Source organism: Cyclospora cayetanensis, unplaced genomic scaffold (genome assembly GCF_002999335.1).
Source record: "Cyclospora cayetanensis isolate NF1_C8 unplaced genomic scaffold, CcayRef3 CcayRef3_contig_109, whole genome shotgun sequence".
In the NCBI taxonomy this organism is placed as follows: Eukaryota; Apicomplexa; class Conoidasida; order Eucoccidiorida; family Eimeriidae; genus Cyclospora; species Cyclospora cayetanensis.
The window spans coordinates 60959-84181 of record NW_020312047.1 but is presented as its reverse complement, the minus strand read 5'-3'; the positions used below and the strand labels follow the sequence as shown (position 1 = coordinate 84181).

General features: G+C 51.4%; 3 protein-coding genes across 3 annotated transcripts; 1 reads left to right on the top strand and 2 right to left on the bottom strand.

Moving 5' to 3' along the window:
* Window positions 1-2605: 2605 nt before the first annotated feature.
* On the bottom strand, window positions 2606-6877 carry LOC34619923 (ATP-dependent RNA helicase DBP2-A). Its single transcript, XM_022733197.1, has 9 exons — window positions 6508-6877; window positions 6250-6356; window positions 5994-6118; window positions 5691-5800; window positions 5109-5476; window positions 3699-3786; window positions 3396-3523; window positions 3098-3227; window positions 2606-2847 (listed from the first exon to the last, which is right to left on the bottom strand). Exons 1-9 carry the CDS (start codon window positions 6875-6877, stop codon window positions 2606-2608), a joined length of 1668 nt encoding a protein of 555 aa, XP_022592915.1.
* A 1064-nt stretch (window positions 6878-7941) lies between these two features.
* On the top strand, window positions 7942-10646 carry LOC34619924. The gene is made up of 4 exons (XM_026334333.1): window positions 7942-8030; window positions 8120-9283; window positions 9556-9762; window positions 10079-10646. Exons 1-4 carry the CDS (start codon window positions 7942-7944, stop codon window positions 10644-10646), a joined length of 2028 nt encoding a protein of 675 aa, XP_026190118.1.
* Window positions 10647-12924: 2278 nt separating this feature from the next.
* LOC34619925 lies at window positions 12925-19099 on the bottom strand. The gene is made up of 13 exons (XM_026334323.1): window positions 19012-19099; window positions 18532-18878; window positions 18163-18404; window positions 17698-18050; window positions 17054-17410; window positions 16867-16959; window positions 16462-16527; window positions 15978-16178; window positions 15404-15625; window positions 15003-15134; window positions 14579-14812; window positions 13810-14423; window positions 12925-13509 (listed from the first exon to the last, which is right to left on the bottom strand). Exons 1-13 carry the CDS (start codon window positions 19097-19099, stop codon window positions 12925-12927), a joined length of 3534 nt encoding a protein of 1177 aa, XP_026190108.1.
* Window positions 19100-23223: the final 4124 nt, after the last annotated feature.

Sequence of the window (23223 nt, the reverse complement as noted above, 5' to 3'; positions counted from 1 at the left end):
GGAAGCAAAGACGCAGAGGAGAGTTATCATAGTTCATCTGTAATATCTCGCTCAACGTTACGCTTTCTATGTGTCCATCTTCACGCCACTGAGCGGCAGACAATTTGTGCGTCCCTTTTCCCGCTTATTTGTGTCTGGCTGCGCGTATTCCTATCCTACACTGGCCTCTTCGCTTCACCTGTGTCGCTGTATCCCCTGCCTCCTGCAGCTTGCCACATTGTCAAGAGGTTGCTCGTTGGATTTGCGCTTTTAACTGCATAACTGCTTTGTTGCAACCACTGACTTGTGGCTTGTGGGCTTTGCTGCTTCTGTAGAGAGACGCACGAGTTACTCGGCCTCTGATATATCTCAGTGGGATTGCTGATATATCTCTGGTCTCCTGGCTAAAGCGTGCTGTTTTTTTTCTTATATATGTTTGCGGCGGTGATTTATTTTTCGCGCGTTGTTGTGAGGACCTGCTTGATGGAATCGACGCACAGCGAGTCACCTGCTTGCGGCTCCAGTGTTGTATATTTGTACACTTCTTTGGAGGATTGCATTAAGACACAAGACGGCTGGAGTTTTTTGAAGCATATGGGCGATAAGAAAGGATGATGTGATGCACACGGTAGCGGAACGGAGATACCTACTGCAGAGTGCAGCAGTAAATAATAGATGGAGAACAGCGTGTCGCTCTTCGAACTGCTCACGACCAAAGGCAGGGGATTTGAAAGAATGACAGAACGGAAAACAGGGGAGGTCCACAACTACTAATCACAGGGGGGTGATCCCATTTGGGGGCAAATGTAATATCCTTTACATATACATAGGGGGTGAGGGGAAAATTGGAAGGAGTATGTCTCATCTTCGTTTTTAGGATTGCGCTCTTCCTCCACCTAGCTTTGGTGTCGATTGTCTAGTCGTGGATCGTGCGTTGGCCTTGATTTACCTCGTGCTACTTTCGTACTCATTGTATTCCTCATTTTGTTGGTTTGCCTGTGCATTGCATTGGTTGATTGTGGTGGCTCCCCCTACGGAAAGCTACAGCTGTGCGGCAAGTCTCTTAACGGGGTTAGTCACATGTAACAAGTGGGCTTGGATGGGATGAGCATGGCCACCTGGAGGAGCACGGCCAGTACATCCAAATTTCTCCAAGGTAATATTCTGCCTGCCTTCCATGCATGCTTGAATTTGTGGGAGGTTATACCGGGTAGATCTTCTGCATGCAAACGTGTATTCTTAACTCGCTGTGCATGCACAGGCCATTCTTTTGCTGCACCCGTCTTTGATCGGATTTACCAAGCCTCACCTTTATTATCACGAACTCTCCAGTTTAATGCGTCCTTAGAGGGTTAGAGAAAGGTGAAGCCGTAGCTTAGTGGGCAACAGTGTTTGGCGATTCTTTCGCAGAGAACCGATAGAGTGATCGTATCTCGATAAAAAGTATCAAAACAGCAACAGTTGGCTGAATACGAGCAGCTTTTGCCTCTCTTCATAGCTGAGTCCGTGCAATGAAGTAGCCAAGGGCGTAATAGCCTCATAAGTTACGACGGAGTGTTTGCTCCACCACCCCTCAGCACCGCGCGTTGGTGCCCTAATCACCCTTCTGACGAGTGCGTTGCAAGGCGTTACAGAGGGAAGGGCTTTACACAGTGGACGCAGCTCGGCAACTGTTCCAAGCCGAACACAAGCAGCACCTGAGGGGAACAACCCCACGCCCTAGCCTTCCCCCCTCAACGCCTAAACTTTACCCCAGATCCTAAACAGTAAACCTATTCCGGTAATGATGGACTGAGTGTGCAACGCGAGATTGAAAACGCGATGCCCTAAAAAGTCACCAGAAAGGCTTCACGTTTGGTTCGACACTCTCGCACGGAGAAGTACGTCTGGTTTGTTGAGTGTGCATGCCGTCCATGTATAAATGTATATATATGCATACATGGTGTCTCTACTAAAGGCAAATGAATATTCCTTCACTAGCCTAAGGCCCGCACTGCAGCGGAAGCGCCAAAATCAATGCACGTACGTCTCTGCACCAGCCACGAAACACTCCTTAACCCTTGGTAGAGTGAGAGTCTACTGTTTTAAAGAGCCAGGACGACACAGCCAACAAGGCCGAGAGACAAGAACCGCGAGAACAGCCGAGGCTACAGACAGCAAAACGCTGATTTCTGCTGGCTGCATGTATATATATGAATATATATGCACTAAGGATACAATCCGTTCGCTACGCCGCATGAATCCACATGTGGCATAGTTAGTTCCCTCTTCCAACATCCCTTCTCCCTTGGAATGCGATACATCAACTGGTGCCAGCACCAGCTGCAGCGGTAGCAGCAACAATAGGAGCTAATGCTGTTTTTGTCGCTCGTCACACTGCCTGTCGCTCTCCCTGATTCCTGCTGCGCAGGCTCCAAATGCAGAGAACCATGAAACCAGAAATGAATGCTCGAGCTTGCTCTTTTCATCCGAAAATACTCTCATACTCCCGGAGCGCAACTTCTTGCCTTTTGCCGCAGCTGTGTGCCGCAAGTACCCCACGGCAACTGCCTGTTATTGTTGCACTGCTGTGCTACCCCAGGTGCTGCTGCACCCCGTCGGCCGTGCATGCAGATATGTCCCGAGTCTAGTAGCGTCCGGGGCCAAGTGGCATCCCATTGGGCCCTCCCGGGCGGGAATATGGGCCCCCTCTGGGGCCCCTGCCTCCCCCTCCGCGAGATCCCCAGCGTCCACCGCCACCGCTGTCACCTCCATACCCTACAAGAGCCTCAAGCTCTGGAGGAACTACCTGGTTAGCCTCCTTCAACACACGGACAAGGTCGCGGGATAGCCGTTGCTTATCCGCTGTGAAGAACGTGTATGCATTACCTGAGGCACGGCAAACACAAGCGCGGCACCAGTCACGACAAAAAAGTGTCATCACGAAGAAACACACTTGCCCTCACCTATACTGCTGCCCTTGTTCACTATCACGACAGAACCAACCAAGCCACGCAGAAGTGGGAGAGAGGCGACATTTCGACCGAAACCCCCAGCACGCAAAATTTAATTCGGCTAAACAAGACAACGTAGGAGATTGATGATGAACAGGCACTCGAAGTCAAAGGGGAAAACATACCTTTGGCGCCGGCTCTACCCGTGCGACCTATGCGGTGAACGTAGTCCTCGATCTGATTCGGCATATCATAGTTGATGACATGACGAATGTCTTTTACATCCAAGCCCCGAGACGCCACATCTGTAGCCACCTGAAAGCCCGCATAGCAGCTGACAAAAGGAAAAAATAGCTCCAAACAAAGATTGCAGCCAATCCTCCCCCAAATGCCTAGCAAACGGCGTCAGTCACGATGCAACCCCAACTTGATACGGCACACCAGTCAGTACCCATACACAACGCATAAACAACGACAACCTACCATGATAGGGTTTCTTCCTTGCTTAAATTCGTCCAACACCCATGTCCTCTCCTCTTGCTTCTTGTCACCGTGGAGAGAAAGCGCCGGCCATCCCTCCATCCGCAAATCGCGGGTCAGGTTGTCAGCCCCTAAAGAGTAAAAACCAACACACTTAGGTATCCGGGATACTGATTCTCTTATTCCTTTTATTTCAACGCGTCAAGGAAATCGCAGTTTCCCCGGCCATGAGTCATTCATCTCGGAGTTTGCATGCGCCGCATCTAAGGAAGCCCTTTACTACGCGTTGCCCAGTGGCGCAAGTACCTCTTTTTGTCTCAGCGAAGACCAGGATCTTAGATCCGTCCATAATGCGTCTGAGTAAAGACATTAACTGGGCCCTCTTCTCGTACTCCTGAAGCACAACAATGTTCAACCTATCGACTTTGAAACTAGGAACGACCCAGAGCTGAAGCGGCAACCAATCATAGAGAGCCCATCCATGAGACAAGACAGGAAACAGGAGAAGATGGTCTGCTCGATCCGCATGAAGAGGCAGGAGTGTCATGACACAGAATGCCACAGAAGAACCGCGCAACAACCATCGACAGGAGAGGTGCGGAGAAAAGGGACCGGCCAAGCGTGTGTCAGCGTCAGAATAACATTTCACTCCGACTCTTCTAAACACCACACGACGCAGAGCGAGCGCAATGGAGCACCATATAACCAAACGACACGTCACTGCACTGCCCGCTGTGCAACAATCGGATCGGATTGACAACAGCCGCATGTTAACAGGAAGGAAGGAAACAAGTCATATGCCCCCTAAACGCTTCCTTCTCTCTCTCTATGCCGCTCTCTCTAGCTATGCTTTCGTGGACCCCTATCTCACTGTCTCTGCCTCTTACACCCGCATCATTTCACTATACACGATGTAGCGGACATAGAGACAGGCACACACACGAGGCACGCAAAGAGACCGACCCGCGCACTCACCGACGGCATCTCCTGGTGCAGGCTAAGAGGGAGAGAGGGGGGCCGTGTTCTGCCTCACCCACCGCTGGCGCATTACTGCGGTTGGTACGGAGTATCCACGCCGCGCCAGGCCCACTCTCGCCCCTACACGGCTCGCTCTGCCCCAGGAAGCCACCGTAGTAGGCGCAACAACGCCCCTGGCACTGTGGCCGCAGGCACCCGGTCGGAAGGAAGAAGGGATCGTTACGAACAAGGGGGGTAGGTACTACATAGACCCGAGCGAGACGCATCCGCGCACGATACATATACATACACCGATCCGTCAAATAAAACAGGGTAGGAGCAGATATATTCGAACACTGAGATGCCAAAATGGGCCGAAAACGGCATGTGGAATACCCGCGTCCAGAAACATTCCCCTAAAGACTGTATCTACACGTGAAAGCCCTTGCCGTGCTTCCCTTTCAAGGGGCGACGGCAGGTCGGCCAAATGGAGCTACAAGCCAAATACGGAAGCACCAAAATGTTTCACTGCCACAACATCACGGGTATACGATCCACCGAGCAAAGTGCGTCAACGCCAAAAAGTGTGGAGTGCATGCGGACCACGAGGAATTGAGCACAAAAGCTACTGCGGCAGCGCCATCCAGTAGTACGGAAGACAGCAACACGAATCCAGATGAATACACACACGGAAAGGAAACAGAGGACAACCAGGAGAAAGGTCGACGGAGGAACAGATATGCACGAGGCGGGGTGTACCTGCAGCACATATACTTCCTGCTTAATGTTATGGCAGGCCTTGAGATCCAGACTGCCAACATTAATGTGAACAGGCTCTTCCTTGCAGAGGTCTCTGGCAAGATTCTGCACTTCCTTCGGCCAGGTGGCGGACCACATAAGAGTCTGTCTGTCCGGCCTTATCTGAGAGACTATCTTCCTAATTTGAGGCTCGAAACCCATATCCAGCATTCTGTCTGCCTCATCTAACACCAAGTACGTCACGCGACGAAGGTTCGTTACGTTGCTCTCTAAGAAGTCAATCAAACGCCCTGGGCATGCGATGCAGATCTCCGCCCCCCGCTGCAAGTCCTGAATCTGAGCGCGTTTAGGAACGCCACCATAGGCAGCTGCGCAAGCACCAGACGCAGAATAGTAATACACGCGCATCAACGACCTGCATCTGCACACTCGGGTGGACGGACTTCAGTCAAACGCAAGATGAACAACAGGACGGCCAGATGCCCACGTAGAGGGACAGGCTGCTGCTGCATGGCGTGCACATGGGAGGTCGCCGGGGCGGGAAGCGAGACAGAGCAAACATATACAGATACAAGACAGTACCTGCATGGTTAATCTTCGACGGTGAGGCGAAAAGCTTGCATTGCGCGCGAATTTGTTCGACCAATTCGCGAGTTGGTGCCAAAACAAGTGCTATAGGCCCGTCGCCACTCCTAAAGTACAGCAGCATCTCGGTCAAACGGACGTTCATGATGAAGAAACTGTTGGAAACAGTGTGATAGGGCACCATTTTCAAGTTTGGCCGAAAGCCACATCACGCACAAGAAGCGAAAATATATAGAAACTGCACAACATTGTGGAGATGTAAGGCGTCAGGTGCAAATCTCATGGGTCTCTTGAACTCACCTGAGGTACGGCTGGGCGTTAATGTGTACGATCCCGGGAAGCAGGAATGCCAGAGTTTTGCCAGATCCCGTTTCTGCTATACCGATCATATCTCTTCCAGAAAGAGCAATTGGCCACCCCTGCAACTGCGCACAAGCAGTCGCCAGCTCAAAGGAAGAGACGCGATGCTCATCAGTGCATTGCGAGCGGCAGCAGTACGAACATGCGGAAAAAAGGAATATGCGTCTCGGACGGAGACCAGAAAAATGCAGCATACCTGAATAGGCGTCGGCTTCTGAAATCCTGCGGCCGATATGGCGTCAAGGAGGTATGATGGGAAAGACGTATGCTCGAAAGTAGGGCAGGGCTTTGGTACGTTCAAACCTGAAACAGCAAGGCGGAGACATACAAGTACAAAAATCCGCTTCTCAGAAGACACTAGGGCAGCGAGCCGCAGATGAGCAGTTCGCTCCAAATTAAAGTGAAAAAGGCGGTAGCTACTGCTTCATCGTCTCCAAGCCGTCGGTCTGCATACCTGCAATGATGGTGATTTCATGATCATTTCGGATCCTGTCTGCTTCCTCTGGGGGCATCTGTGCGATTTCCGGATGTTCCACATAAAAGTTTTTTTCAAACGGCACCAGATCTACCCGCTGCCAATCAACACATGACAGCTTCGATCCGAGTTCATCCCTCCTTTCGCCGTATCCTCCCCCAGCGCCGTACCTCCCCCCTCCATATCCCCCTCCGTAAGAACCATAACCACCACCTCCGCTATAGCCGCCGTAGCCGCCACCACCACCATAGCCACCATATCCTCCGCCAGAGCTGTAGCCACCGGAGCTGTAGCCTCCAGCGCCGCCGTAGCCGTTGGCGCTACTGTAGCCGCCCGCCCCAGAATACATATTGGGGAAATGCGAAGGGGCGGCACAATGGAAAAGCTACACCTGATATGATTGACCGACGCCCTGGAGCATGAGCAAAACACACAAATAACAAGCTCAGAAACTCCTTCCCCAGTCCTTCCCTACCCAAAAGACACTGCGGCACTTCCGGAAAGTGTGTAAGTGCATTTTCCGCCGAAGAAATGTGCAGCAAACACGTGATACAGGCACTCATATCATTGATATAGCCACCAGTGCACCGTGAAGCAGAATAACACAGTTCCTAGCAGCATATGATGACCAAAGAGGCGAACATGATCATGGGAGAGCGAGACACCAATAGCACGCATGCGCAGGAAGGGAGATGCCCCAACCCTCTGTACCCTCATAGTTATGCAGAAGAACTAGTACACCGAAGGCTGAAGAATGTGACTTGTACGGAGAACCAGAAAAAGAAGTGCAATACGGCACAACCCCCACAGCACGTTCTGGAAGAGGAGTCGTGGCAAATAGCCCAAAGAGAACAGATCCCGGAGTTCGCACACTTCAGAACGCTTTTAATCTACAAGTGTAAATTGCGGATCCCGAAGAAGCAAAGAAAGCGAAGGAAGAGGCGCGGGCTGCCGCGCTGGGGGCAGAGTGGGAGAGCACGAGAGGAAGAGGCAGCAGTACCTGTACAAGGAGGTGACGGAAGAAGGAGGGCGTGGAAGAAGCGGAGTTACCAAACGAAACAATAAGAAGGTAAATTGCAAGGATGAGAGAGGCAGAGCCGAAACAGTGGGAACAACGACACCAGCAGCCGCAGCAATTCGGCAACTGCACTGATGGCAAGGGCGAAGAAAGGAATGAAAGGAGAGGCAGAGCGCAGCTCTACGGGTGGGAGCGCCACCTAAAAAGAAAAATCAGAAGAAGCGCCAAAGAGACGCAAACAACACAACTGCAGCACAAGCACAAAAAGGGCAGCAACAGAAGCAGTCAGCATCCCTTTCTAGGCGGCCCGTTCCTCAGCCGCATGTACTACACAATATACGCAACCCACCGTAGGGCTATATTCGTCTAAATATTTGAACCCCCAGGATTTTTGAATGGGCTTCTCAGCTGAGACAAGTGAGACCAACCCAAATAGGCCCTTATTTTTCTTAACCCTCACCCTAAGACCACCCGAGGCTGTGGGGTAGAAAGCCCCAACTCACGGGCCCACCAAGAAGAGCCAACGATCACTGGGATCCCATATCCCTGGTTTCGTCTCCCTCTACATTTAAGGAGAAAGGCAAGAGGAGGGAAGGCATGCATTTTCGACGTCTGCTGTCTCGTCTGTGGCGCGCGGCCGAAGAAGCTGCCGGATCAGCGTCATCGACCAGACAGCGTAGTCTTCAATAGTGCTTCTGCTAGAAGGAGAATGCTGGATGCTACTACAGAGAGAGACAAAGCCTTGACTCCGTCAGGGGCTCGTGGGGGATCTTCAAAGACCCCTAGCACCGCTTCTGCAGGCGCATCCGCCAAGCCGAATCGGCAACGGGGGGTGGACGGCTGTTTTCGCTGTTACCGCTGTCCTACGGAGTTGGCAGTGGCTTCGGTCCGCGAGAAATGCTGCCGCAGCTGTTTGCTGCTTCTCGTAAGGAGGGCATTTGCTGCAGAGCTTGCTGCTCTCCGGCTGCTGTTGAGTGAGCAGCCGTCGCAACAAGGGACCAATACACCCCAAGAAGAAGCGGGCGTGCCTCTGCTTGTCGCGGTGTCTGGTGGAGACGCCAGTCTCTCCCTCTTACACCTAAGCAACGAGCTCATACAGAGACGCCAGAGGGTCCGCTGCATGCAGCAGCAGAATCGAGTTTGTGAAGAGGGCCTACCCACGACTCAAAGCGGCAGCCTTCGAAGTGCCCCCAGCCCCCATAGAGCAGAACCCCAGACTTCCGCGGAATTCGCCTGCTGTGTATCGGTTCATGTTGACTTGCAGCGGCTCTTTCTACCATCCGCTTCCTGTGTGGAGGCGAGGCTGGACGCTCTCAAGGGTGGCCTTTGTACCTCATCGTGTAGTTTTCGACCGGCTAGGAGCGAGGAGGGATGGGGATCAGTTGCTGCTCTTTCACTGCCCACAGCACCCTCGGAAGGGCACACGGGGTACTCATTACCCCTGGAGCTACAGCAAGCAGTGACTGAGCGATGGCCATCTGTTCGATGTGTTTTCCTGCATCCTTTGGGAGTCGAGTTTTCTATTGTCAAGTTAGAGCAGAAAGAGGGGTCCCCTTCGTCGGAGATGGAATCTCCCAGCATCCACCATGTCGAGGTTTACATGCACCCTGGGGGCCAGGCATTCACGCGGCAAGAGCTGCTGGCGCTGCAGCAGGAGGAAGCACAGCTGCGGATGCTACTGTATGAGATCTACGAGGAGGACAAGGCTGCAGCAGAGCGCTTTTGCAGGATTCTCCGGTAAGCTGTTTTCTGTGTAGATGCTCATCCAGAGTGCAACTGCTTGAGCGTTGGCGTTGGCGGGGAAAGCGGGAGGCGGCCAGCGCCGTTATATGTTCGTCTGTCGCTTCCTTGGAGTCATCGTTCCTCCCAGCTTTCTGTGAGTGGCTTTTCAGTATTTCCATGGTAACAGTCGTTCGGACATGCTCTTATCTTTCTTAGTGACTTTTTGGGGTAGCCTTTGATCACGTAAGCGGTTGCTTTGTGGGTACATGTGCTGCATGTCTCTGAAGGATAGAGGCCTTGCGGCAGTACCGCTCCACGGCTCAAGAGAAGGGCCTTCTTGCCCCAGGATTCTTAAAAATGTCTTCCTGCTTACAGTGTTCCCCGTTTATCTGTTTCGGAGACTCGGCTTCGAGTGCAGCCCTGCGGATTTTGGAGCGAATGAGTTATGGAGAGGGGCGGCTGCTGAGCACGGAGGCGGCTCCTCAAGATGCCAGGTATGCAGCAAATGCACTTCACAGCAGACTTGCAGGGGGGAAGGAAGGAGAGGGAGGGAGAGAGACACGATGGGTTAGGAAGGGAGGGAGAGAGAGAGAGACACGGTGGGGGTAGGAAGGGGAGGGAGAGAGAGAGAGACACGATGGGGGTAGGAAGGGAAGATAAACGCTTGATGACCAGCCTGCATCACTCAGTTTGGCCTGTTCTATGCACGGGTAAAGAGGGAATCCCTAAGCAGCAGAGCGCTCGCTGGTTCAGACAGAAAGGCAGCCTTCCAGCTGGGATTGTTGCAAGTGCATTGCGCACTGTGTACAGACTCCTGCCATCGTTCTGTCTGTGTCGCCCCCTGGTGACGCTATCGAAGAAGGAGTTGTCCCTGTTTCGGCTCTTTGAGCGTCTCCCTGTACTCCCCACGAAGCCGTATACACTCCATCAAGACTTAGTGCCTTCTTTGTGGGAAAGCAGCGGCAGCGGATGTAGGCGTCCGCGAGGTGCCTTCCATCCATCAGCGCAGTCGTTGCTGCAGGAGTTCTTGATTGAAACGGAGTGCGACAACTCGGCAACCATACACAATTTGCTGTCTGCAGTCAAGAGACTGGAAAGCCCATTTAAAGAATGGGGCAGCTCGGAGATCCGTGAGTCATCACGCAGGCACTGGCACGGAAGGTTGAATTTGTCTCGCCATGAAACACCTTGCCTTGCTTCCTTGGTTTCTGGAGGGGATCAGACACGAGCATGGCGCGCGAGGGGAGAGGCGGGGAGGGGAGGGGAAGGCCGTAACAGGGGCAGGAATGGCTGCGCGCAGCCTGCTGCACTTGCTTACTACGAGGTCTATGCGGAGGCCGACTGTGTAGTGCAGTACCGCTGCAGGGATATCCACTAATGCGCGCCGAATGAATAGCAGCATTCGTTGTGCTTGGCACTCCGGCCCATGGGGGCTCTGCCGTGCATATTGCATTTGCCTCTTTTCGCACATCATCAATCAAGACCATGCGTTTGAGAATCGTAGCTTCCAGGCGGTGTTCAGATCCAAAGGCAAGAATTTTTTTCGGGTTGTAACGGTCGACTCACGACGTGCACGTGTGTTCATGCGGCTGCAGCGTGCTCTCTCTGCAAGAAGGCCCCCAGTGCAAACCTCAAGAGCCTTTTGAACGAAACGGGGGCTTTCACGCCTAAACAACGCATGGTGAGCGTCCACAAGGCCACTTAAGGAGTAGCAGCAGCGGGAAAAGGATGCAGAGAGGGGGAGAATTTGAGGCCGTCGTAACAAGTTTGCCAGTGTGGCTGCCCTGTCAAACGTGCATGCAGGTTGCTGAGGAATGCCTGCTCTCACCCTCTCTTTCCGCCGTAGTGCCCCTGTGTTTTTGCTGCATCCGTGATGCCACTACGGGCCCCAGCGCTGCCCGGTTGGCGCTACGTCTGTGTGGTGTTCCCAGTCCCTAAATAAGTCCTTCACCCGCATCCCTAATTTGTGTGCGCCCTACGTCTCTTCGAACGGGTGGTAAGGATCGACGGCAGCAGCGTACGTGGCGGCAGCCACGATCAACTGCAGATGTGTGTATTGACGTCGGCTCTGCTGCCGTCAACTGTTACGGGGCACAAATGCGCATTCGAACTGGGGCTTGAGGCCCTCTACTTAAAAAAGCCATTGTAGGAGGTCTCGAAAAAGGTAAGGATCAATGCCTCAAAATCGTCATTACTGTGGTCCCTTGCCTCGGCCTTTCACCCGCACCACCCTCCTCCCCAACTAGCCAGTGCACCACAAATCACAACAGCCAGCGGGCCAGAGGGATGCGTTTTTGCCGAGTTTGCTGCAAGACATCGCTTGCCCACTCTACACCTTCAGAGGGAGGCAAGAAAGCACGGTTACTCATTGCCTGTGTGCTTTTTGTGGCGTGTGAAGCGCTGCAGTTTATCCCGCACGCTTACTTTTGCCCTTTTTTAACTCGCAGAGCCACCAGTGGATTCGAACATGTCCTCCCACTGCCCTTCGAGTTGGCCTACATTGAAGTCGGTGTTGCCTTCGGCTTCACTCAAAGACTCTGTCTCCTGTTGTGCTTCTGGCACAGTCTCTGTGCCGCCCTTTCCCTTCCGCCTCCACTTGCCGAGGCCTATCTTTCGCTTCTTTTTCGTTCCACTCGATAGCGCAGCGAGTCTAGCCGCTTCCTTTTTCGCCTTTCTGCTCTCCTTAAGGTCTTTGAACCACCGTCCAAACCGACTGTGCGTTATCTTGTAGAGAATCCACTTGAACAAGTTTTCAATCGCCTGCAAAGGCACCCATTTGGCATCCATTAATACATGTATGAAGGGCATCGGAACGGTCCGCGTGGGTGTAGCTTGCACTTTAGAACGAATACGTAGCAAGAATTATAAAGAATTATCGATATTCCCGCCCCCACAGACTATATTTGTACAGGGTTTCCCTCTGTGCCACTTGTGGAACATCGTAGATTCACGGCGCGTGGAACGTCGGAGGATGTACTATCTAGTGGGGTGCGGCCAACAGCGAGTGTTTCATAATCTCCCCTAAGAGACCACTAAGAGTGTAATTCATTCGAGAAACGTAGGCACTGCGTGTTGTACCCTTCGGGATGACAGTGGAGGTCTCCTTGCTAGCTTAGAATGCACGCGGTTCTTGGCTCTTTCTGTGTGTCTACACATCTAGTTACGCTCACCATCTCGATTCGAGCAAGGAACTTCCAGTGGGAGCTGACGATAATGTAGAGGCTAATGGCTGGACCCAAAACACTGGAAAGGCCAATGAGGACTACTCCTTTGAGGAGAGCGAATCCAGCTGTTAATGCAGGAGACGATGAAATCGGTAGATTGTCAGGTGCGGAACTTGTTGACGCTGTGTCGATGCAGATCCCCATAGGCCCACAGCCTGAACCTGCGAATCCAGATTGATTTGTCAGAGAAGTACCACCCGATTGTGTTACAAGCTCTGTTGGCTGAGCGGACATCGCGACGGCGTTCAGCTGGTTTGTAATCCTGGGGAGAAAATGCAAAAGGAGCACACGTGAGACTCGCTAGCTGAGCTATTAGGGGCAAGCTGGCCCGCTGTACAATGTCTGTACCCGTGTGTAGCTGTATTTGTGGAAAGGGGGGGTGGAATCAGGCCCTTTGCGCGGTAGTTGGGAAAACCTTCGTGCTTCTGTATGCTATCGAGGGAGAGAAGCTAGTGAGATGGGCACCCACACGATAACTGAAGAGACAAAGAAGAGTGCTAGACCGATCCAACCAAAGATCTCGGAGACTCTTGAATCCTGTCTATGAGATATCCATCGTGTAATAGCTTGACCCATGAAGGGAGCTTGGGAGGTGATAAAGTTCCCGTACGATCGGTATCCGAGCTCCATATACAGCTTGCCCGACAAATGCACATTGTACGTGAAAATCAGTCCTGTTCCATACTTAACGCTCTTCAGCATTTTCTTCTGCGGCTTAGAGAGCATATTGTCAAAGAGCTTTAACGCAAAGTCTCCCCCAGTCATGATCATGCGGAAGGAGTTAGCTTGCAGCGGGTCCATTGCAGATTTTAGCCAAGTAGGCTTGCTGTATTGTAGCTCTCTCTTCTCAATAGCCTCCGGCTGTACCAGGGATTCTATAGACACATTCAGGGCCAGCTTCCAGAGATGAGAGAAGAAGTTCGAGAGCACAGAACGGCGGAATTCCGCAGCGCGTTCAGTGCCATCCAAGGTTGCATACAAAGGATTCACATTATTCAGCATGACTGTATATGGGACCTGCACGCCGCCACACACAGACAAACCTTAACAGGCATTGGATAGGCATTCCTTTTAACCAGGAGCATGCGAACCTCTCAGGCATATCCGTGTGATCAGGAGGCTCTCTGTAGGTAAGGTGAAGGGCAGGCCACACTGTTTCCCACCGTGATCTCATCCCGCGTACAACAACTATCTAGTAGCTCCAGTGTCAGGCCATGCTTCCACCCCCTCTCATCCCTTCCCCCTTAATCTGATTTTGTCAACCTCATTCGGTTAAGGTACAAGTGCTACACCACGCAATTATTACAATAGGCGTACACCTGCCGGCAGACCAGCTGGACTGAAGAACTGTTCCTCTAAGAGCAGGAACAGTGCATCTGCAGCCCTGTGAAAGACGTCAACGGAGGGAAAAGCACTAGGATTATTCTTGTAGATCTGCGAGAGCTCCTTGAGTACTAGTGCGATCTTCGAATAGTCTGGCACCACCGCGGTGTACGTCGCATGCCGCAGCTCGTAGGCGGGGCGGCGCAACAATTTGTTAGCTGCAGTAGCAATGGAGGTGGTTATTCTTTCAAGCAGGCCTCCTTTCAGTCCTGCCGAAGTTTGTTTGGGGTTGACGACAATCCCGACAATCAACAAATCATCGCCTGCCTGTTGCAGCAAGTGCCGCGAGTCGTGCAACAGTTGCGTTGAGACTGAAGCCAGCGAAAGATTCCTGCAAGCCACCCACAGCTGCTCCTGCATATCTGCTTGCTGTCCGAGGAAACCCATAGCAGCCAGCATCTCGTTCTTCAAGGTGGTGTTGAGAGCTGCTGTCAGAGGAGGCGGCTGCGTAAGATTAAACCCTTTGAAATCATTCTTTGACGGAGTAAGACCTTTGTCCAGCTTCTCCTGTGACACGGGTATGGCATCAATGCGTATCATTGTATTTGCTTTAGAGTGTGCAAATACAATAATTATTCAAGGTTTCGCTGAGGCTGCCAAAACAAGCCTGCGTGGAAACTAGGGCGTATTCGTGGAGAGACTTGGAAGCCCTAAGGGCACAAGTGACCGGCGTGCAACTTGTACAATAATCATTCATGTCTGCCTAGACAGTGAGCTGGACGGACCTTAACAAGTTCAGGCATCCCAGTGTACGTCCAGGCGCTTATAACTTTGTCAAGCTTTTTGGCGAGACCACCGGCGTCTCTCACTTCGCCAGATGGTTTGCTCATGAAGGCAGCATATTGATTTAAGCGCTGCAGTGTGTCCGGGTGCACAACCGGGCGGAAGGCGGACTGCAGCGCGAGCATCGCGTCGGACGACAGCTGACTCATCAAGACTGCGTGTTGACACAATACATGGAGGCGGGTATGTATGTATGTATACTATTGAGATCTGCCTTTGATTTAAGAGTAGGGATCAAAGGCACTTTCCTTCCCCCCCCTTCCCCCCCCCCCCACCAAAATTAGAGTGGATGGCGAAGAAAATAGGCAGTAACTCCAATAATCTACAGAGTTAAGGCTCCTTACACCGCACGTGCATCTTGGTGGTTTTTTCCTTGTCTTTTAGTAGGCCGAAGATCTTTTTAAAAAGGCCCTGCTTCTCGTGTCGGCCTGTCATCAAGAATAGTGCTTGATATTCATTCAGCCCATATATCGCATCTGTATCACACGTCGACATTCACAAGGTCTCGGAGCCACACACCATGAGCCCTCGTTTGGGTCTGGGCTCATTCTTCACATAATTAAAGGGCCTAAGGTTGCAAGGCCCTCCTCGTGGGTGTGTATTCTCCAAGTGGTCTTGGCACTGTGCACTTTGGTCCAACTTTAGGCAAGAACGAAGTGTACATGGGACAGAAAAGGCAGCCGCAGCTGCATAGTTATCGGGACGCCCAAAGTCTATACTTTATATATAGAAGCATCTGCATTACCGCGGCTGTCCATGTCCTTTGCTCTTAGACTGTAGAGCCCGAGCCACTCGTAGAATGTCAGCAAGGCCCTGATCCAGGGACTGCACTCCCCGAAGGCTTGATATTGACGAGGGGAAGAAGCCACCATAGCAAATGGGTGGGCCCTTTCCCACTTCTTGCAGCGGCGCCCAATACACGGTTCCTGTCGCGCCATCCATCCTAGCGAAAGCTTTAGATCTATACCTGAAGGGCAAGGATAACCTTAATACGCATGCGGCTGAGGCAACTCCATCCCGGTGTACACGCAGGGAACCCAGGCAGCAGCTCTGACGCAGATCGTCCAACAGCCTCATAGAGGCGAAAAAAACAGCTACCGCAGTCTACTGTATGTGTACATGTGCTTAGTAAGCATCGCTTGCATTCCGGTGCCACTACTACTACTGCTGTAGTTACCGGATTATCTTGCTCTCTGCCCGTCCTTTTCTCTCTTTTTGTCTGCAGCTCCATATCTGCTTATCTGTGCGAATCTGCACGCTAATCATTTATTCCTTTACATCTGTCACGAGTGTCACCGTAGTTAGCCATTGTTGCTTACGGGTGGCAATTGCCGACCGGGTACTGTCGAAATATTCACAGTGTAGAGGTATCAGGAACTTCTCGCACTTTGATTTCTTCCACCCTTTGGCATCCTGATAGGCAGTGCACTTTTGAGAGAACTCCAGAGACGAACGCATGCCCTCCTTTTGCATTTCCTTTTCTAGGTCCTGGTAACGTGATTTTTTGCATGCGGAGACGTCTGCAAGGCACCGAGTCAAAGCAGAAACAGTCCGCTGCTACGAACGAAGTGAAGCGGCACAGGGAGGTGCGGGCACAGCCTTGGGTGCCAGCGGCTACATCGACACCCCACCCAGCTCGCCAATCCACGTTCACGTTATATGTGTTGAAGTAGCAGCGATGCTTGCTGCTGTAAGAAAGACACGAGTAGCTTGTTCACAAAAGACAGCAGTGAGGGTGCAAAGCAGAGAACCGAAGCAGCGACTGGGTGCTCACAATGCTAGGTGGCTTGCGCACTGCCTTACTTTTTTTGACAGATTTAACAATGGCTGTATAGGTGCGAGGGTCTTTGCTGAGCATGAAGTCACTCCCTGTACAAAATTTCGAGAACCGCAAATTCGTTAAAGTCCGATGGTACAGTGGCATGGTGTGCCGCAAAGGCAAGCCTGTTTCTTGCGGGGAGAGCGACTCTAAAGCGGGGGAGCGAGAAAAGAAATTGGGAAAGAAGGACTATGCAGCAACATAATGAGACCTGAAACGCCTGGAAAAACTCCCCAGGGGCTGCACAGTTGACAGCTAAGCCACGACGTCCAAGCAGCTGCCCCGAAGCGAGGGGGTAGTAAGACACCGGCTTATCAGCAGCGCCGCTCATGCGCGTGCGTCTAAGCAAACGGGCTCGTCAAGGCCTCGAGGCGAAGCATGCAGCTCACTGTTAACGGCTACTCGAGTCAGCAGGGGTGCGAGAGAGTCCTTGTTGCCTCCTGCAGCAGAAGAGGAAATCGCATGAAAGCTCGTATCGCATTCTATTGTGCTGCATGTAACTGTGCTCGCTGTCAGGAATATCCTCATGTTGCTTGGCCCCAACGGCGTGGCTCGATAGTAGAGAATATGGCAGACCTGAGGTGGCAATGAGGTGATAATAAAATGCCTTCTCGTCTTCTTCGACAACCAATGAGCTACGTGGTGCTTCTGGCCTGGCAATCTGCTGCTCGGCCCCCTGCAGAAAACTCGTATCCTCCGCCGTTTGCGCTTCGCTAGGAGGAGCACTCTGCTGCTCTATATTGAGGTCTTTGAGAGTACACGGAGTCGGCAGGAAGAGCATATCAGCAGTCGGTCGGTTGCCAAGGCTGAAGCAAAGGCGTCTGAAGTTAACGTTTGGCGCAGCATTCTTTTGAAGAGGTACCGCGTAACGACGGGTCTCAGCTGGCAAATGGTTCATTTGTTCGTTGAAAAAAGAAAGTCCGCTTTCGTAGTCTACAGGCACGTCACATGCAAGCAGGCCCTACACATCTTCTGGCCCCCGAGCGCGTCTACTAAGCGACAGTTGCTCTTCGACCCTCCCCAATTTTGCCTCTTTGGGAGGAAGAAGAATAGTTTGCACATCATTCATCACAAGATGGTTAGCACATACGCACAGATGACGAATGTTGCTACCACGAGCCGTTCATACACATGCAGCACTACAGCCTAACGGGCTAAAGAGTCTTTTCTGCCAGCCGCGGACAAGGGCTTGGCTACCTGTGCAAAGCCCCACTACTTACTTCTTTGGGTTGTGGAGACCGCGTCCTCTAAAAGATCGCAAGCAACGCGAAGTAACCCGACACCAAACTGCTTGCGAACAAAAAACATTCTCGGTATGGACAGGAAGCTAGGTGGCATTTTCGGAGAGCTTCTAACTTTGCCGAGGGTGATCTGGCAAAGCGCATCGACATCCCGCAGCTTGGAGGCCACTGAGCTTGTTAAGAAAGGCACCAGACTCGGGAAGACCCGCACTTTTGAAGAGCTCGATGAGGGCTTAAACAGTTCTTCGTAGCGAAGGTAGGCCAAGAGGAAAAGCATGAAGGCTGACTTTACTGCAAAAACAAAAGAGGCGAAGCAGGCACAGGAGCCACAGCTGCAGAGGTTGAACGTGTAAGACATCAAAATTGAAGACCACGCGCGTCTGGCGTGCGTTTTAAGAAGAGAGAGAGGGCAGCAGACCTCCCGACGGAGCCCCCGACTAGGACTGCTCCTCGCTAGAAGGGAAAGGGGTTAGAGACAACGTACAAATCGGATTGCGTGCTGCCGAGAGAAATATCTGAGATCGCGGATAAAGCCTCAAGAGGTCATTCGTAAGGCCATTCGCCACAATGTCCTTTATGGGGACCTGTGCTGGAGCCCGTGCCATAACCGGAACGATGTTTGCTGCTGGTAGGGACGAGGAGGTCACTTGGTGTCTGTGGCAACATCGCAGAGATGGCGGACCTTCCTTGAAGCATCACAACTCAAATAGGCACAGGCATATATGCCTCGCTGTACTGCCGAAGCTAGCCCTCCAGTGCAACAGGTCTCTCAGCGCCACGAGCATGGAAGCTGTCGCCTTACTTCCTCTCTGCAAAGGAGCTCGAAGAGGAACCTGGACTCTCGTCAGCGTCTCCCTGGATACCCCAGTGCTCGAACGTTTGAGTTAAGGCTTGCTGTGGAGTCTGGCCCGCTTCGTAGGCTTCAAAGGCCGTATTGAAGATCATGAGGTCAATGTAGTGGAGCAGCTTGGAGGAGATCTTAGCGCAGGGAAGCTGGATCTCTTCCTTTGTTTCCAACAGCGAGGACTCCAGCTTGGTGACTGCTTCTCTGGCTGCCTGGATTTCTTTCATGTTGCAATCAAGGCTGGAGAGCAAAGCTACTGCTGCAGGGCAACTTGGAGCGGCATTCTTAGCCACCATGCAGCACTTGGAGCCCCCCGCTGCACGGAAACGGAGCAAGGCATTGCAAGACCATACAAGGACGTGCGTTTTAAGGGAAAATCGAAGAAGTGTCCAGTCAGGGCGTCGACTGAAGAAGGGGTACCCATCATGGATAGCTCATGCAGTTCTCACCTCGTACTCCATTAGACAGCCACGAACTTCCGAGAGCCTGTTTAAGTCTCTCCAGGTTAGCTTCTGGTGTTGTTACTGCATTGCACATCGCCACAAGCATACGGAGACGTCAAAGTCTTCAGGACTGCAGTTTCTGCTAAAGCTGCCATAATGAAATAGCAGCAGAGCTCCCAAAGAACCGAAAAACTTGCTAGTAGCACGGAGCAATAAAGTATAAAAACGCAGTTAAGGAACTGAAACGAGACGAGCAGCTGGATAACAGGCTTACGCAACAGAGGCAAGGCGGCATCGTACTGTGACCCATGTTGAAGCGGTTGTCGTCTTGGTCTGAAGATTTCAAGGCCCGTGAAGACGACTGCAAAGATGCAACAGGACGAAAATTAATATGAAATGAGTAAACCACTCAGCGCGAAGGCAGTCGCAGGACAGGGGCGTTCCTGCACACTTCTCCCTGGCATCACACGACGACATATCCATGCGCGCTCGGTAAAAACCGAAGCTGAGAGATGGATAGTTGCTCACCATCTGGACTAGCCTCCGGGGTATCTGCGGCAAACAAACGCAACAGAATTGCCAGTTCGGGCAGTGGAACGCATGTAAACAAACACGTTGGCCACGTGTACATTACCATCTAGCCTATCTAGCTGCTCGATAGTATTTAAAGTGCACTTTCCGGCTTAGAAACACACATCAAGCACCGCCCAGAGTTTGATGTATCAAGATGAAAAAGATCAAATTATGTTCCCAACTGTAGCTGCCTTTTAAGTAGGCTCCGCGGCTACGTGCACTTACCGGGCGTGGAAGCTTGTCCACTTTCAGGCTGAGAGCCATCAGCTTGTGCATTATCTGCATGCGGTGTATGAGATTGTGCTTCGGGCTGCTGTGTTTGGCCGGCTTGCTCACTTTCATTGGTACCAAGCAAAGCCAAGCTCTCTGCAGCCGAGTAAAGGAGCACTGCCGCAACAGCCAAGGAGGCTGTGTGCAAAGTGCGAAGATTTACCATGGTGTGGTGGGCAAAGAAGCGTGGTCAGGGCCTGTCCTGCCATCCAGTTCCACTCAAGTTCAACGCCGTCTATGAAGAGATTAAGCAAAGCTGAGTATTGAATGATCAGGTCCCCTCAGCTGATAAACTGAAGCGTATGATTGCTAAGAGACCAATGGATCCCCGCCAGGGCCTGACAGGACCTGTCCCGCATGTTGGGCTGGTCGCCTCGCCGAGCACTTCTCTTCAGACAAGCTAAATAAAAAAGGATCCGGTCTAAAAACTAGGATTTGTGACGCAAGAGCGGGATCTTGTAGAAGAAAGGGCGGGTTCTCTATTCGGGGGACCTCCACGTGGGCAGGGATCTGAAAACAGAACGCGAGTTCTACTGCCTCCTTAGACACCCGTTACCGCAAAAATCAGACAAGTGTAGCAGTTGAACCCCCTCTCGATCGAGGAGTTTAGGTGTTCTTCTGTCTGGAACATTAAAAATCCTGGCAATGTGTGGATTTCCAAAGCCACAGGGGCCGGCCGCCGTGGCCGACATTTTCTGCGAACTTGGCTGTATTTGATGGCAAGGCGGAAAATTTTTAATGCAGAGAACGAGCTGTAAATAAATTGCCAGAATATTCTAGCGATTTGCACCCCTGAATTCCGTGGAAGGAGCGTCAATCTCCCCTAACAGCCTTTTTCTCGGCCCCTTTCGCCCTCCTTGTACAGTGACCAATCCCGCTAGGCTCCGAGGACAATTTGCAGTTTCTGGCACTCGTCGCACTGAGTTTTCCACCCCTACAGTATTAATGCAGTGGGTGTACACTGCTGGCACTTTCGAAGTGCAGCACCCCTGCGGCGACATACACCGCATAAAACCTATGCGCAATGTAGCCCTTAAACATATTTCTTCAGTATCCACATATCTGTAAACCCCACAATTGTGAAGTCACAGTATCTTAGGATTGCATTTTACGGCATCATCACTGAATGCCTGCACATTCTGGTGCATTGCATATTCTATTTGTGCGTTAGCAAGAAAGCATGATATGTAGTTTGGGACGTCTGTGCTTGAGCATAGCTAAGCTCCACAGAACAAGATCAGGAAAGAGCCGAGTAGGAGCCTGTGTTAAGATGCAAACTGGGCGAAAGGAACATGACTGTTGCGTTGTACGGTGATTTTCCTTGTTGCTTGGTCTCTTTGAAACCCCTTGCAGAGGTGTGGCCATTGGTCCTTCATGAAAAAGATAACGGATGATTGCTCTGATGTGTTTTGGATCATTGAAAGCAGAGCTACTTCCCTAGCGTATTTACAGTGGAGATTCCATCCAAACTTTCTGTAGATCTGGCGGCCGTATACATCAAGGGCACAGCGTGAATCTTTTCAGCCGTCTATAAGCCCCTCCCTATGTCTCCCGTCTCACGATGTTTCATATTTGGGCATTTGATAGCTGTTGGTGCTCCGGCGGGAGAGTTGTTCGATATAACTTGACACTTCGCATGCCGCCCATAAAGTCGGTGTTGCAAAAGGTGCACTTCTGTGCTCGTTTGGGCATCCACATGCTTAGAGAGAAAGCGCTAAATGTATGTCTATTCATATATTTTGTTCCTCTTTGTTGCTGCACAACGATCGCTTGTCGTCCGACAGCGCATCACATGACTTAGCACTTACACACTGGTTTGGGACTGTCTTTTTTTCAAAGTAACGGTGTTCTCCAGTCAGTGTTTAAAGCTAAAGGACACAGGAAGCTCCTCAACACTTTACATTTATCCAAGTGCTAGCGGCGTATATTAACAGCACAGGGAAGCGAATAGTCTCAGCAACCATGTATCCCCACCATTTGGAAATAACTGCAGAAGGGAATAAACTGTTAGTCAGTTATATACAGTGGAGCCCCTATATCGTCCCGCATTAGAGCTGCTACTCAAGGTGTGTACCGCTCGAACGGCTTTTCCTGTACCGCTCTATCCAGCAACTTCGGGAGGGGACACTGCAATCCAGACTCAATGCGTATTTATGAGAGGTTGCGGAGTGCGCCTCTAAGTAGGTTCCTTCTTTCCCTGCCGGCGGGCCTAAGAGTTTGCAGCATGAGGGAAGAGAACAGCTAGGTTGCATCATGCTGCACCCTATAAGCACTTTGAACAGTCACAGGTAGTTGCATATAGCATGTGGCACATACGCGCAAAATCTCCACACACACAAAATGTTGTCTTCGCGTGAAGAGTCACAGTGCTCGGCAACAAATAGACGAGACAAGCAGATATATCAGTTAGTCAAGTCCTTACGAATTCTTGGGGAAATATTAAGTATAGTACAATGTGCAATAATTTTAGTCAAGCCAACGTTTTTGTCTTATCTTGTGTCGGTCGTTGTATGCGCCATGATCAACCATGCCATAGACTTGAACATGTGTAAGAGCTGTTTGGAGGAATGCGGTTATTTGTAGTGCCAAGTGGAGGCATACTCTCCCTGGATGTAAACAAGGTGACCCATAGACAGTACATTTCGGTTCACATTCATCTGACGAGAAGAGAGGCAACATAATGAACAGCAGACGGTAAGCGTAGCTCGCGGGCTGTAGATCTGAAATTTCGATTTTAATCTAGTACTAATGGCGCTGTACTGCTTGGGTTAAGGCCCATAGTCAGCAGTACAACACACGGATTTCCAATTTGCAAATGTCCACTTTGGATTCATCGTATGCTGGTGGATGCACTGGACCCTGAAAAGACGGTTTAGTCCAAGCCTTGATTAAGGGTAGAATTTTACTTTTTCGGGTCGAAAAAATTATCGTTAGTCGTTCTAGGTCACGCATTTCGGTCAGGCGAGCTTGTGTAAGCCTTCTGAACAGAGATTGGAAAAAGTTGTGAAACTAAGGTAGATTCTCGAATATATGAAAAAAATGAATGTTTGCAGAGAAAGCGGTTTCATAACGACCACCGTCTACTACTGAAGCTGAATGGGCCGATGTAAAACCAGAACTATGCCATGGGGCTGGGGGCATTTTTTTTTGCTGTTCTGTTTGTTCATCCAGTTAGAAGAGCCTTTTCATGTTCTTGCGAACCCAGCAATCTCTTTGTCTCCTTCCGAAGGGAAGCTTCATTGCTGGGAACTTACTGCTCAAGGGCCACGATCTGGGGGCTTCAAGACAGCAGCAACGCAGTACGGGAAACGAGGCTCGTTTACGCCAGGCGCTAGACAAGCCTTCTGTCTCTTGGTTCCCTTTTGCGTGATCAGC

Bases quoted from the DNA above. Each gene is read 5' to 3' on its own strand.
- LOC34619923 (XM_022733197.1), bottom strand. From the start codon at position 6,877: ATGTATTCTGGGGCGGGCGGCTACAGTAGCGCCAACGGCTACGGCGGC. The intron at 3,787-5,108 runs GTACACCCCGCC...GTTGTGCTTCAG, and splicing joins AGGAAGTATATGTGCTGCAG to GAGTACGAGAAGAGGGCCCA. The intron at 3,228-3,395 runs GTAGGTTGTCGT...GCGGGCTTTCAG, and splicing joins AAGGAAGAAACCCTATCATG to GTGGCTACAGATGTGGCGTC.
- LOC34619924 (XM_026334333.1), top strand. From the start codon at position 7,942: ATGGGCTTCTCAGCTGAGACAAGTGAGACCAACCCAAATAGGCCCTTA. The intron at 9,284-9,555 runs GTAAGCTGTTTT...ATGTCTCTGAAG, and splicing joins CGCTTTTGCAGGATTCTCCG to GATAGAGGCCTTGCGGCAGT. The intron at 9,763-10,078 runs GTATGCAGCAAA...CACTGTGTACAG, and splicing joins GCGGCTCCTCAAGATGCCAG to ACTCCTGCCATCGTTCTGTC.
- LOC34619925 (XM_026334323.1), bottom strand. From the start codon at position 19,099: ATGTGCAATGCAGTAACAACACCAGAAGCTAACCTGGAGAGACTTAAA. The intron at 18,405-18,531 runs GCAGAGAGGAAG...TGATGCTTCAAG, and splicing joins GTTCCTCTTCGAGCTCCTTT to GAAGGTCCGCCATCTCTGCG. The intron at 13,510-13,809 runs GTACGCCTATTG...GGCGGCGTGCAG, and splicing joins CAGCTGGTCTGCCGGCAGGT to GTCCCATATACAGTCATGCT.